Below are 23,977 nucleotides of genomic sequence, written 5' to 3' on the forward strand. Positions count from 1 at the left end.
TAGCTATGCTACCTCATAGTTAGCCAACGTTAGCTAGCTAAACGTTTTGGAACTCATTTGCCAAGCCAAACGGGAGGTTTCAATCGAAAATGACTAGCTAGTTATCCAAGCTGACACAACCTATACACTCGACTGCCCCTTTGAAGTTAACTTAACGTTGGCTTATATATTCGAATAACTAGTTAACATTAGCTAATTATCATTTTTTTTCCCGACAGCCATCAGAACTCTAAATACCGACATGCACTAAACACTAAGCACTTTATTGACTACAAGTCACATACCATCTCAGGCACCTTACACATGTGCATAAACAAAGCTGTATTAATTGATGTATTTATTGAAGTACTTTAGTCTATGCCACCGCACTTTGTTCTACTCTTAATGTATATATATATTTTTTGGGGGGCTGTTCCTACTGTTTTTGGATAGTTGTAGTATTGTTATGTTATATGTTGTTGTTGTGTTATATGTTGTCCCTCGTCACACCAACAGGAGAAGCACTCAAAATTTCGTTGTATAAATACAATGACAATAAAGGCTTTTCTATTCTATTCTATTCTATTCTATTCTATTCTATTCTATTGACAGTTACTAGCTAATTTACCTTGGCATAAATGGCAGGGTTGTCTTGTGCGCTTTCAGGTGCCGCTTGTTGTGTTCTTCCCATCTATTTTGAAGCCACACGGTTTCTCTCCGGTTATTGCGGTGCATTGTGTTTTATTTTCTGTCAAGTTATAATTTAAGACTGTCCGGATATCTATTCTTATTTGTCTTCCAGTACCGAGTGCTTGAACTTCAGCCATCATATCGTTAAGCCATAGGGCGTCACTTGCATGTCTGGCCATCTCAGGGAGTGGAGGAGGGATAGATACAGGACCGGGCAACATTCAACCAATGATGTGCATACAAGTTTAGAAAAAAAAACAATTGTGACTTAGTCAACCACCAACATTTTCGTCTCGTCTCGTCTCGTCAACGAAAGTTAAAATAGATTAAGTCATAGTTTTTATTTATAAAGATCCGTTTTCGTCACGTCTTAGTCTCGTCTTAGTCACGGGAAAAAGGTCGTTAACGAATATTTTTCGTCATAGTTTTCGTCAACGAAATTAACACTGGTATGTATGCTGTGCTGTGTGTGTGCGTGTCTGTCTGTGCACTGTGCTGTGTGTGTGTGTGTGTGTGTGTGTCTGTATGTGCACTGTGCTGTGTGTGTGTGTGTGTGTGTGTGTGTGTCTGTCTGTGCACTGTGCTGTGTGTGTGTGTGTGTGTGTGTCTGTATGTGCACTGTGCTGTGTGTGTGTGTGTGTGTCTGTCTGTCTGTCTGTGCACTGTGCTGTGTGTGTGTGTGTGTGTGTGTGTCTGTCTGTCTGTGCACTGTGCTGTGTGTGTGTGTGTGTGTGTGTCTGTCTGTCTGTGCACTGTGCATGCATGCGTCTGTGTATTGATGCTCGGCTCCCGCCTCTCCCAGTTCAGTCGTGCAGCGATAGCTCCGCTATTCAGACAGCTGGCCGTGCCGCTCCCTGCGCCTTGCCCCTCCCTCACACTTACCAGCTTACCCCCACCGACACCCCTCGCGCCCCCCCCAACCCACACCACCCCACCCTACCAGCCCCTCACTTTCACTTATTTTATCCACAAGACAAGAGTGGAGAAAATGAAGCGCTGCTGGAGAAATTACAATGCAGATGCACATCAGCAAGATCAGTGGAACAAAGAAACTCCCTCTCTCTCCCTTCCTCTATCTCTCTCCCTCTCTCTTTCCCTCTCTCCCTCTCTCTCCCTTTCATTGGCATAGCTCCTTCGCCCAGCCTGACGAGCTCCTTCTGGCCCATGAGACCTGAGCAGACCTGAGAAGGCCGGGCAGGAAATGACAGATCTAAATGGGGCTGAATGGCTTTAAGTACAGGGCCTCCTTCAACCACGCCAGCCTTTGATCCCCATGTTCACAAGCAGCGTTTTCACAGCTTTCGTCCGAACCCCGCAGACGGAGTGGAGAAAGCACAGAGCCTGGAAGAGTGAAGTTTGTGTGTGTGTGTGAGTGAGTGAAGCTTTAGTACAACCATGATTACTTCTCTGCATACTTTGGAAAGACAACACACGTAGTCACACACGACTGAAGCCATTTCCGTTTGAAAAAGAGAGCGAGAGAGAGAAAGTGAAAGAAGCAGAACACACATTAAGAAATTGGGAGAGACAAAGAACAAACTGTTAAAGGTAGAAGGTTGTAGAAGGCTGAAAGAGAGGCAGAGCCGATGGCTGAGTGTGATGATGGCTGAGCTTAAAGGCTGAAGCATCATCAGGTTCCTTAAACCCCTTCTCTGGGCAGGTCCCCTTCTCTCACACTCTGGTCAGCGGCAGCACACACACACACACACACACACACACACACACACAGGGGCCATTCATTACGCCACACACAGCATGTCCTACAGGCCTGTTGTGTAATTAACATACCAAGGAGTTGCTTTCATCGCTTTCATAGCCACATGCACTCACAGACAGATGGAACCCACGCAGCCACACACACACACACACGTGCGCCCATGCATCCATGCACACAGACACACACACAGACACACACGTGTGCGCATGCATCCTTGCACAGACACACTGACACACACAACAGATTTTCAGGTGGCAACAGGAAATGTCCCATAACTACAAAGAGGACTCAAAACAAACACATATTTTTGTCATAATGTACAAAGACCATTCTGAACTAGGGATGGGCATAATTAATCGACGATCGATTAATTGATCATTAAGAATTTCCTCGATGAAATTCTTTTTTCATCGATTAAAACGCATGCATGTTCTGTTGCGTAGTGTGCGTGTAATTTATTTATTTTAGGGCTGTCAAAGTTAACGCGTTATTCTTTGACATTATTGTGGCGGAGATTAATGCAATCAAATATTTGAACGCAGTTAACGCAACTTTGTTTACTTCCGGTGTGCGTTGACCCCTGACACGAAACCGCCGTGTGTCTGCAGTCAGTTAGATAGAAGAGACCGAGACGGTAGTTGAAGATGGAGAGAGCTGAGGGATTGTTGGGCGGAAAGTTTCTGTTTAAGAGGCAAAATGACAGAACGATCGACAAAACTAAAGTTGTATGTAGCATTTGTCAAGCTGAATGTAGCTATCACAGAAGCAGCTCGTCTTCGTATCACCTTAATGCAAAGCACCCGGCAGAAAGCAGTCCCAGGTTAGATGGTCGCCAACCCACACTCCACGACTTCTCTAGGAAATTAACTAGACCAGTCCGTGAAAAGGTTACCAACGCTGTAGCAGTTTAGGTTGCCGGTGACTGTCGGCCCATCAACATAGTTGAAGACGGTGGGCTGACTGAGGTGATTCGAATTGCTTCAGGGGACAATTCTTAAAATTTACCGTCGAGGGGCACCATTGTGTCTCGCATACATTCCTTGGCTGACGGCGAGAGAGCACGAAAAAAATACAATTAAACAACAGTGTCTAAAATACACGCTGTCTGACGTGATTACTCGTTAATTTATAAGATTTAGTCTTTAGAAGAAAACAAACTTTTAATCACGATGAATCTAGATGAATGAATTTCAAAAGGTGAGATTAATTAGTTAGAGAGAGAAAAAAAACGAAGGTCAGTTGTGTTTATGAGCACCGGCTTCTAGCTGTCGGCTCCGCTGCTTAAGAGTACAGCAGCGCATACTTTCAAGTGTAACCATTGAACGGATCCCTTTTAACTGCCACAAGAGTTGTCCATCTTGTAAGTTTAACTGCCACAAGAGTTGTTCATCTTGTAATAAAGATCTCAATGAGGAAACACGCTGTGTTTTTTCTATTTTCACTGCATTTTAATATAGCCTATAAATAGTGAATTTTAATATAAAAATATTAATGATTAATCGAAAATCGATCGTTAATTCTCCCGACGATCGATTAAGACAATTTAATCGAATGCCCATCCCTATTCTGAACACATTTCCACTTTCTCAAAGGCCACTGCAAACAAGGGAAACAGTGTAGCCAGTGTTTGAGAGGAAACCAGTTGTAGGGCTTGAGGGGTGATTCATTCCTGCATGGTCACCACAACAGTCCTTCTCTCAAGCCTACTTCTGCTGTCAGGGTCAGAGTTCTTTGTTGGAAGGGACGTGATTTAACACCTGGCACTCCACCACTCCTGCCAACCAGACACATGCACCCACACAGACGCAGATAGACAGACAGGGAGAGGAAGGGGCTGGGAGAAATGGCATGAGAAGCAGAGAAGAGGGAAAGAAGGAACAAGTCAAAAACATAAGCTTATAGAATGAGGGTGAGAGAAGAGTGAGCTAGGTAGAGAGAGAGAGGCGGGCGAGCGATGGAATAACAAAGACCGAACGAGGGAGAGACATGCCAATCTCTCGTCATGAGACCGGTGATCTGCGATATGACAGCCTTGAGTGACAGCGGATGTTCTACATGTGAAAAGTCATGGAACCGTAGCGAGGAGGGAGGCAGCAGCTTCTGCTCTGATGCCAGCTCTGTGGACCTGGGTATCATGGGCACTGTCTTTATACCAGACACACACACACACACCACAGAGCACAGCTGCTCCTCCACACCTCTCAAGCGAGGGAGAGACACAGACACAGACACTCACACGCACACACACAGACATGCACACAGACACACACTCACACACACACACACACACACACACACAGACGCAGACAGACACGCACACAGACACAGACACACACTCACGTACACACACATACACACACATGCACACAGACACAGACACAGACACACACTCACACGTATTTATTTTTTCCCCATTCTCCCTCCTCCTTGTAACCTCAGCCAGGTAACGCTGATCAGCAGCCTGATGCAGGATCTGCAGCGGGGGTTGAGATGGAAGACGCTGGCCCAGGGGCCACAGAGGGAGTCCATAATTACAGCACGAGCCAGCGGTTAATGCATGCCCACGGAAGGACGGGTTTACAGAGACCAACACAGCTGGGCACCGGCGGGGAGAAAGGCTACAGGCAACAGGCTAAAAGCTAAAAGTGGAAAGTAAATGTGGGGGTCAGAGTTCGAGGGTCGGAGGTTGGCATGGCAGAGTGGTGTGCAACAGGTGTAGACAGAGGAATCCCCATTGGTAAGAGGAACCCAGAGAAGTCTAAGGGCGCAGAGTGTCATGCAAAGCATATGGCGACATTGCAGAGGAATGCACACCAGTCGTGACAAATGCTGTCCACTTCATTCTCAGCGAGTGGTTATTATCACTACCCTGCAATCTTTGGGGAATCAATGTAATGAGATGTGACATTCTCATAATAGCCAGAAATACACTTCTTCAAAATATCCTGTAATACACTGTAGAATCTCAAAATATCCCGTGACACAAAAAACATCCTGTAACGAATTGCAGTATGCAAAACATTTTATCATTGCAATACTGAATCAGAGAACATTAATAATGGTGATGAGAGTTACTCAACAGGCTTTGCTTAATGTGAGGAATTCACTAATCACAGAGAACTATTTTGGTTCAGACAGGTTTGATTTGATTGGTGCTTTGCCCTCTTTAATCCAAGCAGGGAGGAATAGAAGAGCAGCTGGATGCTGGCATCAATGTTGTTGGTTTTTTTTTGTCCCCTAAACGTATTACTCTGTAAGCTGGTCTGATGCCGGGCGATGGCTGAAAGTGGTGAGGAGGAGCCCGTCCTGGTGCCGCACAAACACGGCATGCATCATGGTCTGAGGAAGTGAACAAAAGAGGGAGAGGAAGGGGCTGGGAGAAATGGCATGAGAAGCAGAGAAGAGGGAAAGAAGGAACAAGTCAAAAACATAAGCTTATAGAATGAGGGTGAGAGAAGAGTGAGCTAGGTAGAGAGAGAGAGGCGGGCGAGCGATGGAATAACAAAGACCGAACGAGGGAGAGACATGCCAATCTCTCGTCATGAGACCGGTGATCTGCGATATGACAGCCTTGAGTGACAGCGGATGTTCTACATGTGAAAAGTCATGGAACCGTAGCGAGGAGGGAGGCAGCAGCTTCTGCTCTGATGCCAGCTCTGTGGACCTGGGTATCATGGGCACTGTCTTTATACCAGACACACACACACACACACACACACACACACACACACACACACCACAGAGCACAGCTGCTCCTCCACACCTCTCAAGCGAGGGAGAGGAGAGGATAGGGGGGGGGGGGGGTGCTTTTTCACGGCACAGCAGCCACCAATGGCGACAGACCGAGGCATCAAGCAGGAATCTCCCACAGAGCACAATGGAGGTGTCAGCCGTCCGCTGGTCGCTTTTGTTGGGGTGGCCGCAGACAGGCAGACAGAACGGGCGCACGGCAGGACCAGTGCAGCGTCACGCTGGGCTCTTTTGAGAGAGAGAGCGACGGAGCATCAGCTGGACCAATCGGCATCAGCCGTGAGCTTGAGGTCCACCGGAGCCCGCCTCTGAACAGACAATGTCACCTGTCAAGGCCTGTTCTGATCAAATTCATCATTTGAGCCACTGAAAAGAGGACATGGGCTATAGGTCATCTTTTTCTTTTTGGAGACGAAGCTAAATACCAAAGATTCACACAGAATGGCTTCCACATCGTCTTCATAGACATTCGAATCTCCAACTCATCGCATAAAATGAGAACATATGCCTCCAGGACGTATAATGAGAGCCTTGTTCTCAAGCCAGTGTAAATCGAATATAAAAAGTACAAAGCAGTTGAGAGATTTAATATTGAAGAAAAAAAAATACCACACTCTCAGAGAGAGTAAAAAAAAATTGTGATCATTGGAGGAGCTGTAAAGGCATTTAGAGTCGGCTGTGCAGCTGATGATTTTCTTATAGAAGAGATAATGAGGGCTTTTGACGACCGCCGCAGCTAAAATTAGCACATGAATAATAATCATCGGATTTTAGGGGGACGTTTTTTTTCCTTCTTTTTCACTGCTCCCCGACATAGGCTGTGGGAGCCCGATGCCAGTGAGGAGAAGGATGTTTAGAAAAGAAGGAATATGAGACAAGTAAAGGGATGGGGGGGGGGGGGTTGGGACTGTTGAAGAAATGACAGGAACTGCATCAGTGGAATATGTCCCTGCATTCTTGAAAAGAGCTTAAAACAATGGGATGCTTTATGTCACTGGGCCTTTACACGCTGCAGCTCACAGCACCCAATTTAGCTGCCAAAGCAAAGATGACATGCTTAATGAATATGCAATAAACAAAGATTAAGATAGTGTTTGACTGAAGAACACTAATTCTTTTTCATAGATGAAGCCTCTACTGCATGAGAGTACATGGACTATAGGCCTACATCTCCTTAATCACCTCCTTAAGACTGAAAAGAAAAAGCCATGGCACAGAAATTGAAAGACGTGGCAGCAAGGCATTATACTGCTACAGCAAATTGCCACAATAGGCACAAAAACCTGGAACTGGAGTTGAACTGGAAACCTGATCACCGTAAAATGGCTTCATCCCTCTTCAAGTTCTCATAACCAGTGAGGAAAGATGGTGATGATGAAAGTCCACGAGTGCTCGACTTGATGTTCGCTTGCTTGTGTGGTTGTGGTCTTTTTTTTTTTCACGTGAGGGAGTCACTTTCAAAGACTGCTCAACGGGCGGCATTAAAAACAGCTGTTCTGTGGGCATCGCTGAGGGAAACCAGGGGCGGCCATGATGGCTGGGGAGGACGGCCCGCTCTCTAGCGCTGTGGTGGTGGGCAGATGTGCCCAACCGGCATGCAAATAGTCACGCAAAAACCCAGACAGCCACTGTGACGGCTAAGCACCATCACAACAAAGTCAAGCTTTCCCACAGGAGGAGAGGAGAGAAGAGAGAGAGAGAGAGAGAATAAGTAAGTGGGTAGGACTGTGTACAAGAGATAGAGGAAGTGAGGGTGTGTGAATGTGTGTGTGTGTGTGTGTGTGTATGAGACAGAGATAGAGAGAGATAGACAGACAGAGAGACAGAGAAAGAGAGAGATTGGGAGAGAGAGAGAGACAGACAGACAGGGAGGATGGTGATGGGATGAGTGGAACATGGAATTGAATTATGAAAAGGAGGAGAGCAAGTAGGAGAGCAGAAAAACCATCCAGCAGACCCGTCTGGTAAACAGCACTATGCCCCCACGACACGTCCAAGAGCGCAGCAGCAACAGCACACAGACATAATGAGAGCTCCTGCCGATTGCCCTTGCATTAGGGACAAATGAGTACGAAATTAATTCAACATAGTACAATCCTCACTAGGGGTTAGAGTTCCATTCAGTCAAATGAGAGGTGCACTTAAACTCAGACCCTATCTGTGAGCCTATACACGCACACACATACTGAGTACTGGCTATTTCCATTCCCTCATAGCATGGCATGGAAACACTGGGGGTGGATGAGAGATGGGATGGGTAGGCAGGGTCTGAGGGGGTTGGGAAGTGTAGTTCTCACGGTGGAAATGGAGTAAAGGGAAAGTGAGTGAAAAAAGAGGGACAGAAAACAGCAAGAACAGAGAGGGGAGAGGGAGAGAGGGAGAGAGGGAGAGAGAGAGAGAGAGGAGACAGAGAGAGGGAAGAGGGCTGCTGCCGCATTTAGATTTTGTTCTCCTCTCCTGGAAGAAAAGGAGCCTCTGCTCTGTGTGTGTGTACCCTCCATTGTATAAGACTCCCAGAGGCATGGACGGCTAAAGAGGGAGAGGAGAGAAAAGTCCATTTACCCACCCTGAGAGCAGTGAGCGAGAGTCACATACCGGGGCAGCATGGCATTTCCCTCGTAAACACAGTCCTCCACCTCCTTTCTCACTTCTGCACCAGAGAAGGGAACTAGTCCTAATGACAGGACACGAGGGAGAAAGAAAGAAAGAAAGAAAGAAAGAAAGAGAGAGAGAGAGAGAGAGAGAGAGAGAGAAAAAGAACAGCACTACATCTGTTCCATATATTTGCATTTCTTTGGTCAAATGCACAATGAGGCACTTGACTAGATGGCGGGAGGGAGCTGGCATTCAGGCGAGAGAGAGAGAGAGAGAGGGAGGGAGGGTGAGCCAGAGCTGTGGCCGGCCCCGTCAAAAGAGTTCCTTTTCCAAACAGTGATCCGAGTCAGGGCAACAACAGACTGGGGTTTGATTTGGTGAAATCTGTTAGTGGTGGCCAGGCCTGCTGGGTGGGAGGAGGTGGAACACGTTTCCCCCATATTCCAGTGTGAGGTTTGGGCTGCTTCCTGTCTCACTATCCCTCACTCACACACACACACACACACACACACACACACACACACACACACACACACACACACACACACACACACACACACACACACACACACACACACACACACACACACACACACACACACACACACACACACAGGGTCGGCAGGTTTCAGTAAGCTTCTTTGGTTTTCACAAAGTGAGACACAACTTTGTAAAAGCAATCATGTGCTCACGGGCACACAGACTTTATGCACACACAATCCACGCACTCTCTCACACACACACACACAAAAAAAAACATTTTGACAGGCAAACCTGCACAAAAGCAATGTGTTTAAATCTGGCCACACTCCCACCAATACCTCTTCAACACTAGTTTGCAAGTGGCCTGTCACACTTTGATCTATTCATTGGCTTTACCACAGCAGGATCATTTGACTGTGGCGACCAACCGTCAGCAAGCATGACTTCATCCTGAAACAAGGATGTGTGATTATCTCATTGCTTTTGCATAACCAACCACCATTCCCCTCCCCTTCTCACTGTCTCTTAGACTGCATTACATCTATGGCCAGACAGTTTGAAGAAGCGATCATCATAATTATCTCTGAGGCGTACTGACTTAAAGGCGGCCCAACGCAATGACAAATGACTGCAAAATTATTTTCTTAATTCGCTAGGTTAAACAGAGAAGCATTTACATTACACAGTCTGTGCCCAAGTTGTGGAAATGAATGGCTCATTTAATTCATTTCATACGCAGACATCTAGCCAGCTCCACAGCTAAATCAGCTTCAGTTAGTTGAGATTGGCTTAAGTAGCCCTCAGACTTACAGCAAGTCATTCTTTGTCTCTTTACACTCTCGCTCCCGAACTCAGTCCTTCTCTTCTTTTTGTTCAGTTTTTTCCCTCCCTCATTCTCTCCCTCATTCTCTCCCTCTCTCCCTCTCTCCCTCTCTCCCTCCCTCCCTCCCTCCCTCTCTCCCTCCCTCCCTCTCTCCCTTCCTCCCTCTCTCCCGCTCTCTCTGCCTGTGCGTTCAAGGGAGGTGAACCAAATTCATTTCTTCCGCTGAGAGCACTTACACAACCTGACACCAGACCACCAATGATGGGGCCACCTCTGACCTAAGACAGTCATCAGGGCCAACAATCTAATGAGGGGCTGCACAGCCCTTCTCCAGCTAGGGCAGGAATGAGGACGAGTACAGAAAAACAAAAAAGGGCAAAGAATGAGGAGGAAAAAAGGGGGGGTAGTTCTAGACAATGGGATTGCCAGAGTACTGTGCATGAATGAAGAGTCTGAAGAAAAGAAAAGTTAAACGAAAAAACGATCCAACGTGTTCCATGGCACAGCAGTCCGATCGCAACCAGGGGAGGGTGAGGGTGGGAGAGGATGGGCACGGAGGGGATGTGGTACCTTGTCTGTAAATGCATGGACAAATTCAGCTGCATAAATGTTTATGTAATTGGGAGTGACACAAGGAGGGCTAGAGTTACGTCCTGTGATGTATTTCCACAGCTCTCAAGCGGAGATCAGTCAGCAGATGAAAAATGAATGCGGGAAGCGGCTTGTCCTTAATCGCCGGCCCGTCAGAGCTCGACTGCACACCGACCCAAATAAGCCCAGGTTCCCTTGCCACCCCACCCTGCTCCGATTCCCCTTATCTCTTCACCGCAGGGAGGCTTGATGGAGGTGAAATTGGGAGTTTTGAACAGCCAGCAAGCTGACAGAAATAAGGTGCTCGCCGTTCTATATCCCGTCATCTCGCAAGCTCACAACAATGTTGTCATCCTCACAGTCAAAATAAACAACCCCCAGCTGAGAGGAATATGAGGGCATAGTGACAGCTGGTTATCAAAACCATATGCTGTCACTGCTCCAGCAAGGGGAAGGGAACAGCCAACTCGACGTGTCGTTTGGGGGGGGGGGGGGCTTGACAGCTCAAAACAACCAGCATTTGTTGGGAAAACTGATTTGTTGCTCTGATTTGGAGATTTTTTAATTGTCAAAAGAGAAGAGATGCACCACAAACAGAGGAAGAGACCAGAAACCATCACAGCCACAGCATGCCATTGCATTCGGCTTCTCAGGCTGTACCTCACTCTAAACGCTTGGCTTCCCATCCACATAGAAGGGATATGGTCCAATGTGCATGTGGAGCCATTTAAAATGTTCCTCTTCTGATAAATGACTTCTAGCGCAGTGAGTGTATAATTGTTTACATGTACTGTCTTTGGTTATTATAACCATATTGCTGAGGAAATGGTCCTCTATTTAGGACGCAGAAGGAAGTAGCTAAAGCTTTGCAAAGGTGCTTTGGCAAGAAAGAAGAACCCGCTTCGCATTATTTGAAACATGGCCACATTACTGAACCGAGCCTCAAACCACAATAATATCAGGCAATATCAAACAGTGACAACTTCATCAATAAGCAATGAAAAGACTACAGACTGCCAGGCCTGTTTTTTGTCCTCCAAGTAAACTGCCTGTGCCTCTGCAGAGAAAGAAAGGTTCCAGTCAGTGGGACGAGAGACTCTACTTCAAGCCCGAGGTGAGGAGTTGCGTGTGGGGGATATAGCTTGTGGAGTAAAGAGCTTGTGCCAGGCCTGGATCTAGCACGTCCAGGGATAGTTCTGGAACAGTGTGGCCCAGCCCAGGTCCAAGTGGGGAGCAGGGGGGAGCTTCTCTGAGCAGGGACGGGGGGGGCCTCTCTGAGCTGGGACGGCGTGCCAGCTCTGCGTCTTAGTTTACATTTCATAGAGGTTTGCGTCTTACACTGTCTCCTCCAATAAACACTGCTATGACGAGAGGAAAGGCTAACTGCAAAACACACACGGGCCCCCCTCACGACCGCCTCTGATGTCCCTAATGAGCAATGTTAAAACCAGCTGAAGAACAAGGCCTGCTCTTTTAAACTTCGTTTTCTTTTAAAGAGGAGTCCATTGTGCACCACATCCTTTTTGAAGCTGCAGAAAGCAGTCGCTGCCTTTTTATGAACTGGCCATAAAGAGAAGCAGGGCTTACTGACAAACTCAGGAACAGAGTGCAAAGAGAGATACGCTTCGTTCTGCCAGCATGTTGGACGCAGATAAAAATGCTCTATCTGATTCAATCTTCTGGCTATCCAAGACCAGGGTACACCAGAGCCCTCAATACTCATCCACAATCTGTTAGCAATAGACGGCAGACGACAATGGATCTGTCTTGTGTAGGCAGCCCATTCAAGGCAATTCCATAGGCTTATGCTACACAGCAGATCTGCTCTCCACGTGCGTCTTAACTCAAGACGTCACACACAAGGTATTCTGTGGCGGTGGGGGCGGAGGAGAGGGCCGACACAGGAGAGAATCAGGCCACTGTCACTCCAGATCATTTTCTGCAGTCAACAGCCTTTAGAAATCAGATAAAAGGAGGGTTATTTAAAAAGACATACGAAAAAAAACATTTTAAAAAAATCTCTCTTTTTTTCTCTCTTTCTTTCTTTCTTTCTCTCCCTCCCTCCCCCTCTCTCTCTCTCTCTCTCTCTCTCTCTCTCTCTCTCTCTCTCCCTCCCTCTCTCTCCCTCCCTCTCTCTCTCCCTCCCTCTCTCCCTCTCTCCCTCTCTCTCTCCCTCTCTCCCTCTGTCACAGACACACACACACACACACACACACTGAGGTGGAATTGACTGGCCAGGCTTTGCATCAAGTCTGCATGGCTGGCCAGGCCTCTTTAAAGGCATAATGCCGAGGCCCATGTTCAGTACAGTATGGTCCTTTGTGCAGCAGCATTGCCTCTCCACTCCATCTGAATGTCACAGGCCTGCCATATTCAGTGATTCCAGCACACGTCAGTGGCTTCAATAATTGCCAGCCATTCAGATAAATAAAAACAGTCAGGAGAATGGCAGTTACTTTGGTAAACAACAATTGATAAGAATTTGGCTCCAAGCTTGTGTATCCTTTTTTTGGGAGCAGGCAGCGGAGGGGGGAAGTAGGGAGGGGGATTTTTCAAACTGTTTAAACCTCTTTAACCTGTAGCATGGCAAATGCAAATCTTTGGACTGGTGCTGTTGCTTGACAGACAAGATTAAAGATATTCTGATAAGCAATGACTGTTAAACTTAATTACAATGTGCAGATAATGCCTTATCGGCCAGGGAGCTGTGCACCAGATGGCAAACATCCCCCGTAGAGCTATGCCGGAAAACAACTGTATGTGGAATATACAGCAAAAAGAAAAAGACTTACACACAATAAGTTGCACCGGTAAAGCAGCTATTTCAATTGTTATGAGGAGTATCAGCATTTTCCTTGGTGTTTTTTTTTGTATGCAACTGCAATGGTCTGTCAATCATAGAGGTAAGGAGAGTAAATGAGAATGTCGAAGAGTTTTCATGGTGTTGTATGAGAAATACAGTGCTTCTCCCACAGAAACAAAATCACATGTAAACAAAAATAAATATCACAATAAATAACCCTCTCCTCACATAAATATGCCCACTGACAGCCACTGACTCTACTAACCTGAATGACTGCTCCGAGACAACAATGGCAGGCAACTCATCGGGCCGTCCAAACAAGCTCTTTTCCTCACAATTTATAAAAGCCTGTTTTGGAATGACAGGTCTTTCCTGTGATTTTTTTTAGACGATATCCTGTAATCGGGCACATTCTCACCACTTTTAGGTTGTGTGTGCGCTGCATATTCTGCACAAAGCACAAATACACTCAACCTAATGTTTTAACACAAAGTCCACTGTTCAAATACCAATAATGTTTTGACACTGTTCACATACCAGTTCTCTTTGGCAGAGAAGCTGTGAAAAGCCCAGCCAGGTGCACCAGTCTCAGCCTCAGCCTAAAACATCTGCTCAGTACACCAGAGAATTAGTCTCTCTCCACAGGTTTGGGAGATGCAAAATGACTCCCTTGGTGTGTTCCAAACTGAATCCCTCTCGTTGAACTAGCACATCAAGACCATGGGTGGGCCGAACACGGAATTTCATGTAGTACAATATCACCCTTATTTCATCCTTGCAATGCTCTGAAGCGCAACACCCCCCACCCGCCGCTCTGCCTTACAAAAGTCTATCCCTGTTTTCACCGTATGATTTTGCTGAAGGTATATACTTGAGTGCTAAACATTTTTAACATTAGGCCAAATGAAGCAATGATTGAAGCTTTACAGCAGACTGGCAGCACCAACTTTCCTCATGAAAGAGCTGGAGAGGAAATGGGAGAGACACTGCCTTGGTTGCCGAGCAGGCAGGGAAGGCTGAATGCAGCCTTGTTTTGTAAGTGCTTCTCCAATTAAACTTAATAGACCTTCATTAGTCAAGCGGAAACAGACCATCAGGGCCTTCTAGGGACAAACTCAGAGACTAAGCATGATACCCACTGAGACTTATGAGTAAATATGGCATTAATACACTGCTTCATATGAAACGACAAATAAAAAACATCTCTATCCACTTTAACACTATTATCATGAGTATTCTGTGCCACCCGCTGTCTAGCCTACCTCTGGAAGGCTAGAGTAAGCACCAAAGGCACGACTGGCTTGCCACGAAAGTCTCAACAGTGGTGAAAGATGGCTACATGAGTGGCAAATCTGTCCATGGCAGCAAAATGCCCAAACCAGATCACACTAACCTCGCCAACACACATCTGCTGTGGTTCTGCTCCATTTCCCTCATTAATTCCAATCTACCTCATTCAGAAACAATCAACATGCTTTATGATCCGAGCAACCCATTCCCGACCGTGGCCTTTAGCTTTCTCCTTTAGTTATACGTGAGAATCAAGCTGGCGAATCACTGACAGCGTTCGGTCCTGGAACAAAGAGCCAGGTCCTGCATATCCTCTAGTGAATACCAAGATGGTCCATATGATTTAACGACTTTTAGCTTTTTCACCAAGAAATCTGAAAAATACCACAATTAGACCGGATAATGGGCATCATGTGTTTAATCACTTCTTCTTTACTAAGGAGTAAATCCAGAATCCTGTTAAAACACACTTTGCCTCTTTATTATTCCACAACTGTGAAGTAATTAAGATTCAATTTCTTTCGTTTTCCAGGAGTGGCAGAAGTTTAAAACATGAGACTGAGAGAGCAACTGGCAGTGTGGAATGCGTTCCCTGTCAGCTGCCAACAACCCCCCCCCCTTCCTCCTGCCCTCTCACCCCCAAACTCTTTTGCTACAATGGGAAGGAGGAATGCGACAGGCTTGTCACTAAATCCCCGTCTTATCTCCAATCTGAATCCAGCACCAACAAGGTCAGTAGCCCCGATTGTCTGGACCTAATGAGGAAATGGCGAGTCTTAACCTCCCCCTGGTCACCAATGGCTGCTGGCTGCTGGGATCAGTGTCCAGGGGGGGTAATGTATGGCTCACCCTCATTCACCCTGCTATATACTTTTTAAAGACACAGACAAAATGTGTCAATGGGTCAGTGACTTTCTGTGCCCTTGTATATTCCCTCAATCAGACGGTCCCAGGGGAACACCACCAATGAGCAAAAAGCACTCATCGTTGTGTCGTAAAAATGCTGAGAAAAAGTGAAATATTTATCAGTGACCCATTTATTCTGAATAAGCAAATGGCAGCAGTTATAATGTTCATGACTCTATAACATAGAGAAGGTAGAAGAGGAAGAGGAAGAGGAAGAAGATGATGAAGAGGACAAGGAAGGGGGATGACGTTGTCTTTGGAAAGTAGTCAGTGGATGCCTCAAAAGAAGATCGGGAGGGCGTAACTAAATTAGACAAAGGCGAAGAAATAAATGAAGGGTCTAAATTATTTAGGCTGAAGAGTTTCACATCTTTTCATCCCCAGTCCCACTCACACCCTCAAAGCAAACATATCCAAACTCTTCCTCAGTTAAAATACTCGACATTCCTGTAATATCTGAAGATCAACAGAGATTACCTCAAAGAGATGTGATCGTCTTGCTGTGTCTGTGTAAATATCACACTGTAAATGATGAATAAACGCTAGACACTATAAGCAGAATAAATCACCTCTCTCAAAGATTCTCTCAGGAAAGTAAAAGTAAAAAGTAAAGCTCGAACAGCCTCACTGCTGGGGGAGAATCAAAGCTCAGTCAAGGCTTTCTGCTACTATGTCACATAACAACTCAATTACCTTTAGTGAATAAATGGTCTTACCATTTCAAAGCTCATATGCAAACAGAGCTCTCTTGGAGAAGGGTAGATAACACAGCGCAATAGCACAGATGCAGCATAGCAGCCTGTGATAAATCGCATTCCCCTGAGAGATAGGATTTGAGTTGCAGTTTCATGCTCCTCACAGAGTTTCTCTGGACTAGAGCTCTCTTCCATTGAGGATGTAAATCTTCATAAGCCTGAGCAGCTCATTTCTCTCCAGTAGCTTCTGCTTTCTCTATGGCATGGTATGCTCTCATTGTAAGGGACTACATTTCTACCCAGAAGCACTGAAATGGAGTATTGCACCAAGACCTACATCTATACGCTTAGCATGTTAAATGGGTCAATGACATCCCACCCCCACGGTTCTCTCAGAGGGTGGCCTTGTGTCACCATGGAGTGTGCGCCCCCTGACCAAGGGGCCAGTCTGTGTGGGGGCCTCTGACCAGCATGATGCCATCTGCCATGCTGATGTCGCCAATCCCTGGCGAATCACCCACCCAGTGTGAACTAAGGTCGGGGTTCTCCAAGGTCCTCCCTACCATGGGACCAATTCATCCACATTTTATTACAGGATACAGGATATCGCCTTTTAACAAAAGCAGCAAGAAAGTGAGAGAAACACTCATTATATCCTCAACAGACTTAGTGCCCATCTGTGGCTGACGGCTGACGGCAGACAGCGTTCATCTCTGCCAAATAGGATACGCTTATTATTTTTTTTCTCCATGTGGGCCAGACATACTGCGTGGCTTAAGCGCTCATGTAAGAACAAGACGCATGACTAGCTATCCATGTAAACAGGCTTACTGTATACATAACACTGGATGACTGTTTGCATTTGCATCCTTATGGTATGTTGCGTTTCCACTGCGGAGTGGTAGACTGGGCAGTAATGGTCATTACTTCCCCTTCCAGGGTCCCTGAAGCGTGACGGTGTATGACCTGTCGCTCGAGTGTCTCTCTTCTTTTTTCGTTTTCTTTTTTTTTCTGCCCAAAAGGCTATTTGCAAAACAAACAGCAACTTCCGATGGGCTGAGATGTGGGCAGCTGTCCTACAGAGAGTGACCACAGGAAATGCCACAATGCCCTCCGATGAAGATTAAGTGGACAGTCATCTTTCCGCAACAGCTCACCCCAACAGTGTAATGTGCATCACTGATGCACATTCAAGCCACCCTTGAGCCATATCTCCCAAACTCATTAGAGGCAGGCCCACAAGTTTCCTTGCGGACGTGCAAATAAAGCCCAGGTATCAGAGGCCAGTGTTAACCTCATTTCAGCCACAGCGGAGCAGTATAATAAAACCCACTGCGATCTATCAAGACCCTGTATGGAGCCTGTGGCCTTGCATGGAGCTCTATTGCCATCCCTATGACTAATGCCTTTCAACATACAGTATCAAAATCACCACAAGCTCACAACTCTTACCCCTTGTTGTGTTTGTGTGAAATCTAAATTAGATTTCTCTAAGGGCCTGTTGAGCAAGATGAACAACGTTGCATAACTGCTCCTTCAAACACACCTGTGCAAGCGCTGACGTCAGTGGCTTTTTTTTTTTTTTTCATTGCTTTTTTGTTTACATAATGAGGAGCATGAAATGAGAACAGTCCCATTTTAATTTCTCAGTGCAACACCTGACTGTAGCAGCTAGTCAATAGACCTTTCCGTTGCTCCAGTCTCCCAGGGGGAAACTCGACTGGGAGGTCAGGCAGTAAATCTCTCACTGACTGGTAATGCCATGTCAAATCCAATCTAACCAGAGACAACAGATCCAACACAATTTACAGATTGCTTTGAAGGGGGAAAAAAACTCTTGTTGTACTGCTGCCAAAATGCAGAGCAGACCAGATCATTTCTGGTGAGTGCTCAGATTGCAGCTATAATTTCAGTGTTTGTCTGTTGGTCAAGTTCCTCTATTTGTTATCCATACATAGAACTTGACAGCAACAAATACTATTTAGTCTTCAACAGCTTGTCACTCAGCCACTGAAATCTGTTCCCAGCAATGGGAAACTTATGTGGGAGTAGCTGCAAGAGTAGCTGCAAAACCCAACAAAATGGAGAGGGGTGGAATACCACCACCACACTAACACTCATTTGATTTTCCCAGCTGCCGGATCACTGCTGGAGTGGGCGGTGGGGGTGGGGGGGCATAGTTCCATTCGAACGCCATTGGCAAACTCTTTCCGGCTCCCCTTTGATCCAAGTCATGTGCTGGCTGGATGGTAGACACTGGGAACCAGGGCTGCAGGAGCTCCACACAGCTTTTGTGGCACAAAGAGGGAAGCCCACTGCCGCTGCTGGAACAATGCACATGTGCATCAGCACTTTCTGTCTCCCCCCGCCGGGCCGCACTTTGTGAGCGCTCAGCAGATCGCCAGAGAAAGCTCCGTGGGAAAGCAGAACTGGAACACAGGCGTACCGGCCCGCGCCTGGTGCTCCTAGGGGGCACAGGAGGCAGAAACCACCTGGCACACATATTTTAGATATGCAGTCCCCCCCCAAACCCGTCAAACTGGTGAAGAAGCCCAAGGCTCTAACACACCAATTAAAACCGCAGTGACTGTCACTGGTCTGGAGGCACACCAGATCAGGACTACACCTAACCCAGAGTGTGCCGATCAATGGACATGCTGCATGCTAGGTACACCTAAGAGGACAGCTATTGTGTGGAAATGATGGATTTTGCTGACGTGGACATGTGTCTATGCGTGCGTGTGTGTGTGTGTGTGTGTGTGAGGAGGGTAATTCAAACTGGGCGTCTTCTTCCCAAACAATGGCTGAGGGATGGAAACAGGCCCTGTGGGCAAACGAGTGTAGGTGATTTCTTATACGATTTGAAAGAGTGCCTTTTTGTTCATGGTAGATGTCAGTTATTCTCACAACTACATTTGGACAGATCCATCGAGTTCATTTTACCCATTGTCTGGTTGTGCAAGAGCCTAGTCAAAGTCATTCAGATGAAAGTAATTTCCTTGAGTTAAAAAAAGACCTCAATATGATTCCTCATATTTCTCCTTAGAGCGACTTTTCCGAGTCCACGGCCCAAGACTCAGTGGCTTTTCAATGACAACTGAACTCTGTTTCAAAGTCATTCCTTGGCTCTGCCATAGAGCACTAAATTCGTTCTCTTCATAAGGTGCACACAGAAGCAAATGTCATGGTACGTGGGAGAACCCTGGCGGAGTTCAAAGCAGATTAGATTTGGCCTCTTCTCATGTTTGATGTGTACCCCCTCTCTCTCGGGACTGACGGCAAGGGGAAAAATGACAGGGGAGAAGCTTTTGCCCCGACCAGATGGAACACTTCAAAGTCAAACATTTCGAAAGGGAGTGACCAAAAATAAAATGTACTGCAGGCCTTTACAAATGGCCTCAGAAAGCCGATCAGCACTCAAAAGGTGAAACCAAATCTATGGTGCTTGACCATCTACTGGGGTGAACACTGTGACCAATCATCCACGGTCACCCAAAGAAAAGAAAATGACTTCTGAATACTGTTTAGGCAAAAGAGAAAAAGTCTTCAAATCATCGGTCAGTGACACCTCAGTGGTGATTTAGGCCATCTTGGAGCTACTGGCGGATAAGCAGGTCACAATAAAGTGACCTTCCTTGCTGCATGGCCTCCCAACAGCTGGAGTCTCGTCAAAGATTTGCAGATGAGGAGAAAATGTCAAGCTGGATGTGGTGCTGAAACAGACAGTGTATGCACATGGGAGCTTTCCAGAACTACACACAGGCCTGTTTAAACTACTCTCATTGAATTAATGGATTTTACATGCAGGGTGTCAGTGAAGCAACTGCTCACTTTCTTCAGTTACATTAAATTGAGAATTTATAGAAAGACATGAATTCCACTTAAACAATGCGCCAATAAAATTGAAAGTGGCACACGTATTAATGTCAGAATGCCAATTTTAATGGCTCTATATCTAGAGTATTAGTTTAAATGTCCAAATTCCCCACGAATGTATTAAGCCTTACAAAAGCGTTTTTGTCCTTATCAACTCACTTTCCAATGAAATAGTCTTAATCTCCTATTAAGTCCAGACTGAATAATCAGTCACCGCCCGCCCCATTGGCCTGACAGAAAAGAAATGCACATAAAATCAGCACAGATCTTCAATGAAAGGGCACTGGCTGGCGTAAAAGATTATTTTTGAAGCTATTGAAGTGGAACATTCATAGCAAATGTGCCATGTGTCAGATAATATTGGGCGCTGCAATAACAAATGCACTAAAGATGCTATCCATGGCCTACATCCTTGAGCAGGCAACCAAATCCAGGATCAGTGTGGCCATCTATCTCATGATGAAGGAGTTAAAATGTCGCCCAGTAGAAAAAACAAGGAATAGTCTCTATAGTGGCCAAGAACCTTCTGGCCACTGTCATCCTCAACACAGATGGTCCTGCTAATCCATTTCATTTAGTGTCCATGCATCCTCCTATTCTCCAGCCAAACATTAGATTTTCCTTTTGATCCCCCAGTGCTTGAAATAGCAGGGGCTAGCAGTAGCTCTGGCAAGTCCTTTCTACAGACCAGCAGGCCACGAATGTTTCTTCTCCTCTGGCCAACAGATAAGCCAACATCATGATACGAAATCTGTCTGCATGTTAGACATCACAATCAAAACGGACTAATGAATAGGCAGTTCCTTCTTTTGTTTACAGTGTGTCTACTTGTGTCCTGTGGGAGCCAGGCACCACTAAGACATGCTTAACGAGGTAAAGGCTGGACCAAGCATTTTGTTTTCTTCCACTCCTGTGTGTGATAACAGCATACATCTTCTATAAACTTCCCTCTGGAGCTACCACGTCATTCACTGGGACGTGACCCTGAAGGGAAAACTACATTTGTTTACTCTCCCGAGGGACCAACAGCAATGGTAAGGAAGCATCAAGAGCGTCTGCAACAATGAAATGAGACATTGGCCCTGCAAGTCTAAACAAACACAGCGAGCCTGATCCTCTGCTTAGTCTGGGACATACACCACTGTATACATTGGATGTGGACGCATTCAACACAAATGAGGAGGAAACAGCAGCTCCATTTGCAAATTGATGGGGGTGCATATCCAGTGAGATAAAGACTGGGATCCTCCAACAGAGAATAGTTTATGGATACAGGCTATTTTTCACACACCTCACAAAGCATGTAGGTAATAACCCAGAAAATCTGAGCTCTTATGGTTAAATGGTGTATAATGGTCTCAGATACGTTTAGATATGTGATAATGGTGCTTTTGATTCTGTGTTTATTGGCAGTACCCATTGTATGCCCCAAGGCTAAAAGCAGTGTCCCATTCATATTGGCACCTCTGAGAAAAGCCTTTAACATAATTATAACTGTAAGATGATCTGTATCTGGTGAGACAGATATTTTTAGTTGTATTAATATTTTCTGCTCCCCCCCCCCTCTATTTATCAACTAATATCCTCATATTTATGTTGTTTTTTTCTATTCCCGTGTTGTCAGGAAACTGGATGAGAGGACATTAAATACAATGTGAAAACATCTGGAAGAATTCACTCCAGTCTTACTTTTAAATGCTGTAACACCTGTTACATATGTGGGATTTGCATCTTTGCTTACTCAGGTGTCAAACGATGGTAGACTGTTGCTATGATGCTGTTCCACCCAGGTCATCTACAGTAACTCTTATGTTAAACTCCTCCTAGAATTCTCTTAAGATGTAACTCATATATAATCACTCAAGTTCACAGTATGCATCTCTTTCCTACATTACATCTGTCCATGAGGCCAGTTTTAGGACATGGACATATAGATTTGCCCAAAAAAACACATCACAGTGCTTCGTTAGTTTGGCTACATTCTGTGGTTATAAGAGCACCATTCTACAAAACAATAGCAAAAAAAAAATTGTGTTATTGACTACAGAACTTACATTTGGCTTGACAACTCCCAAGGATAACTCAGACCCTCTGTCATTCGTACATTTATTTTAACCTGAGATTACAGTAATTATTATCAACCGCAACAAGCTCTATCTGACTAATGTTAGCAAGCCCCATAAGAGGAGTCAGATTTAAAGATTTTATTTTAATTAAACCAACTCTGAAAGGTACTTTCAATACTGCATGTGGAGGTTGCTTCAGGGATGACAAGTACCCCCTAGTGGTGGCATCTTAAACACACAGGGCACTATGAACAAAGTGACGAGGTCGGCTACACTATATTAAATAGTCTATCTAACGAACTAAAAATGTCCAAGCGTTTTGAGTTTCCCCCATGTAGTTATGATGTTCCTGGGTAGCTTTGCCAATCCGATATGTAGCAGTAAGCTTCGCGGTGACATGATATTAGTAGACTAGGCTAGTTTGATGCCTTACTCATCCCTATTACCTGAATTAATTCATACCGTTATATACAATGGTCTACAAAGGTAAATGTTGCTTCCAATTCTGGAAACCCAAGCACTAAGATGTCGTCTGCGGAATCCTACATATCAATCAGTTCTTATTGTCCTGCCGCCTCAAACCTTTGTGAGAAGCTCTGATAGCCTTTTCAACTTGCTACCTACCTGACTAATGAGGTTGTTGTCACTGAAGCCATATTGTAAATCGAAGTATCTTTAACACTAGTTACTTCGAAGACTTAAGTAAAAACCAGTCTCAATAATCTTTGCACACACATCGAACATAACGCTGCGCTGTATAACTTGGCTGAGAGTTGGTGTTTCAAGCTTGTCAGGTAGAAATTATGACGTGCTTTGGTAGGTAGATAACTTTGGATTTATCACTCGTCGATACCTGCGCAAGAGTTTCCAATGAATGTATCTTGTAGCTGCACGCGCTACAGTGTGCCTATAAGTGAATGGGTAGCCTACAGAATGTTTCTACAATAGCTTAAGGAGAGTGTATTACTCATAATAAAAGCCGTTGAATGTGTTTTTCTATTGTTATTTAAGGCAGAAAAGAATGACTGTGTCCTTACCTGTCACCTTCGCCACGAGCTCCATAGTATCCGAGGAAAACGTGCAATTTTGAATGGGTTATCCTTGAACTCACAATTCAGTAGGTTTTCAAGCATACGCTGCCGTACGAGTTCACTGTTTCACTCAGCCTACTTTGCCGCGGCTGGGATACAGTTGAACTGTGTAGAGACGCTAGAATCTCTGGTGAGGCTGACAGCGCTACGAAGTAGCCCCGCCCACTAGATGCAATGATTCGTCAAGCTGCGGCCAAACCTCCACTAATGAAGACATTTAGTTGTCCACAAGTATGTCAATCATAAATCAACCTAAATATTCTGAGATGAAATCATCGTTCCGAAAACCTGCATGCATAAGAAGTAGACTTTTAAGCTAAAAGACATGGCGACTGTTGAAAGCAATGCGATAGAGTATCTTGACTAATGTGTGTTTTGTGATCATTGATTAGCCTTTTTCGATTATAATAGAATCCAAACAGGCAGGTTTACTCGCGCTCCTCTAGTGGCACCAACTGGAAGCAAGATGTAGGATATGGTTTATTTTTCCCCGCAAGTTAGGCTATTTTGCTCCCTTTGTGTCTCTTTAAATTCGTGTTGTTGTCCCAGTTTGAGAATTAAATGTTGCATATTTCGATTTATCCTTCTTTGAACACTGGATATTCCTTACAAACCTATGTTT

The 23,977-nt window shown here is 45.4% G+C and overlaps 1 protein-coding gene across 3 annotated transcripts in view; it reads right to left on the reverse strand.

The window, feature by feature from the left end:
* LOC105890888 (signal-induced proliferation-associated 1-like protein 2) overlaps positions 1-23,963 on the reverse strand; it is a 107,622-nt gene extending 83,659 nt beyond the window's left edge. The window contains exon 1 of one of the 3 annotated variants that reach the window (XM_031579462.2): positions 23,302-23,963. Coding sequence is in view for 1 of the 3 variants with exons in the window: in XM_031579464.2 (XP_031435324.1) it covers positions 23,302-23,326 (25 nt within the window). In the remaining 2 variants the exon portion in view is untranslated. The remainder of the gene's footprint in view (positions 1-23,301) is intronic. The other 2 variants (XM_031579463.2, XM_031579464.2) reach the window with 2 other exon arrangements.
* Positions 23,964-23,977: the final 14 nt, after the last annotated feature.

The sequence above is a fragment of the Clupea harengus genome, chromosome 13 (genome assembly GCF_900700415.2).
Source record: "Clupea harengus chromosome 13, Ch_v2.0.2, whole genome shotgun sequence".
Classification (NCBI taxonomy): Eukaryota; Metazoa; Chordata; class Actinopteri; order Clupeiformes; family Clupeidae; genus Clupea; species Clupea harengus.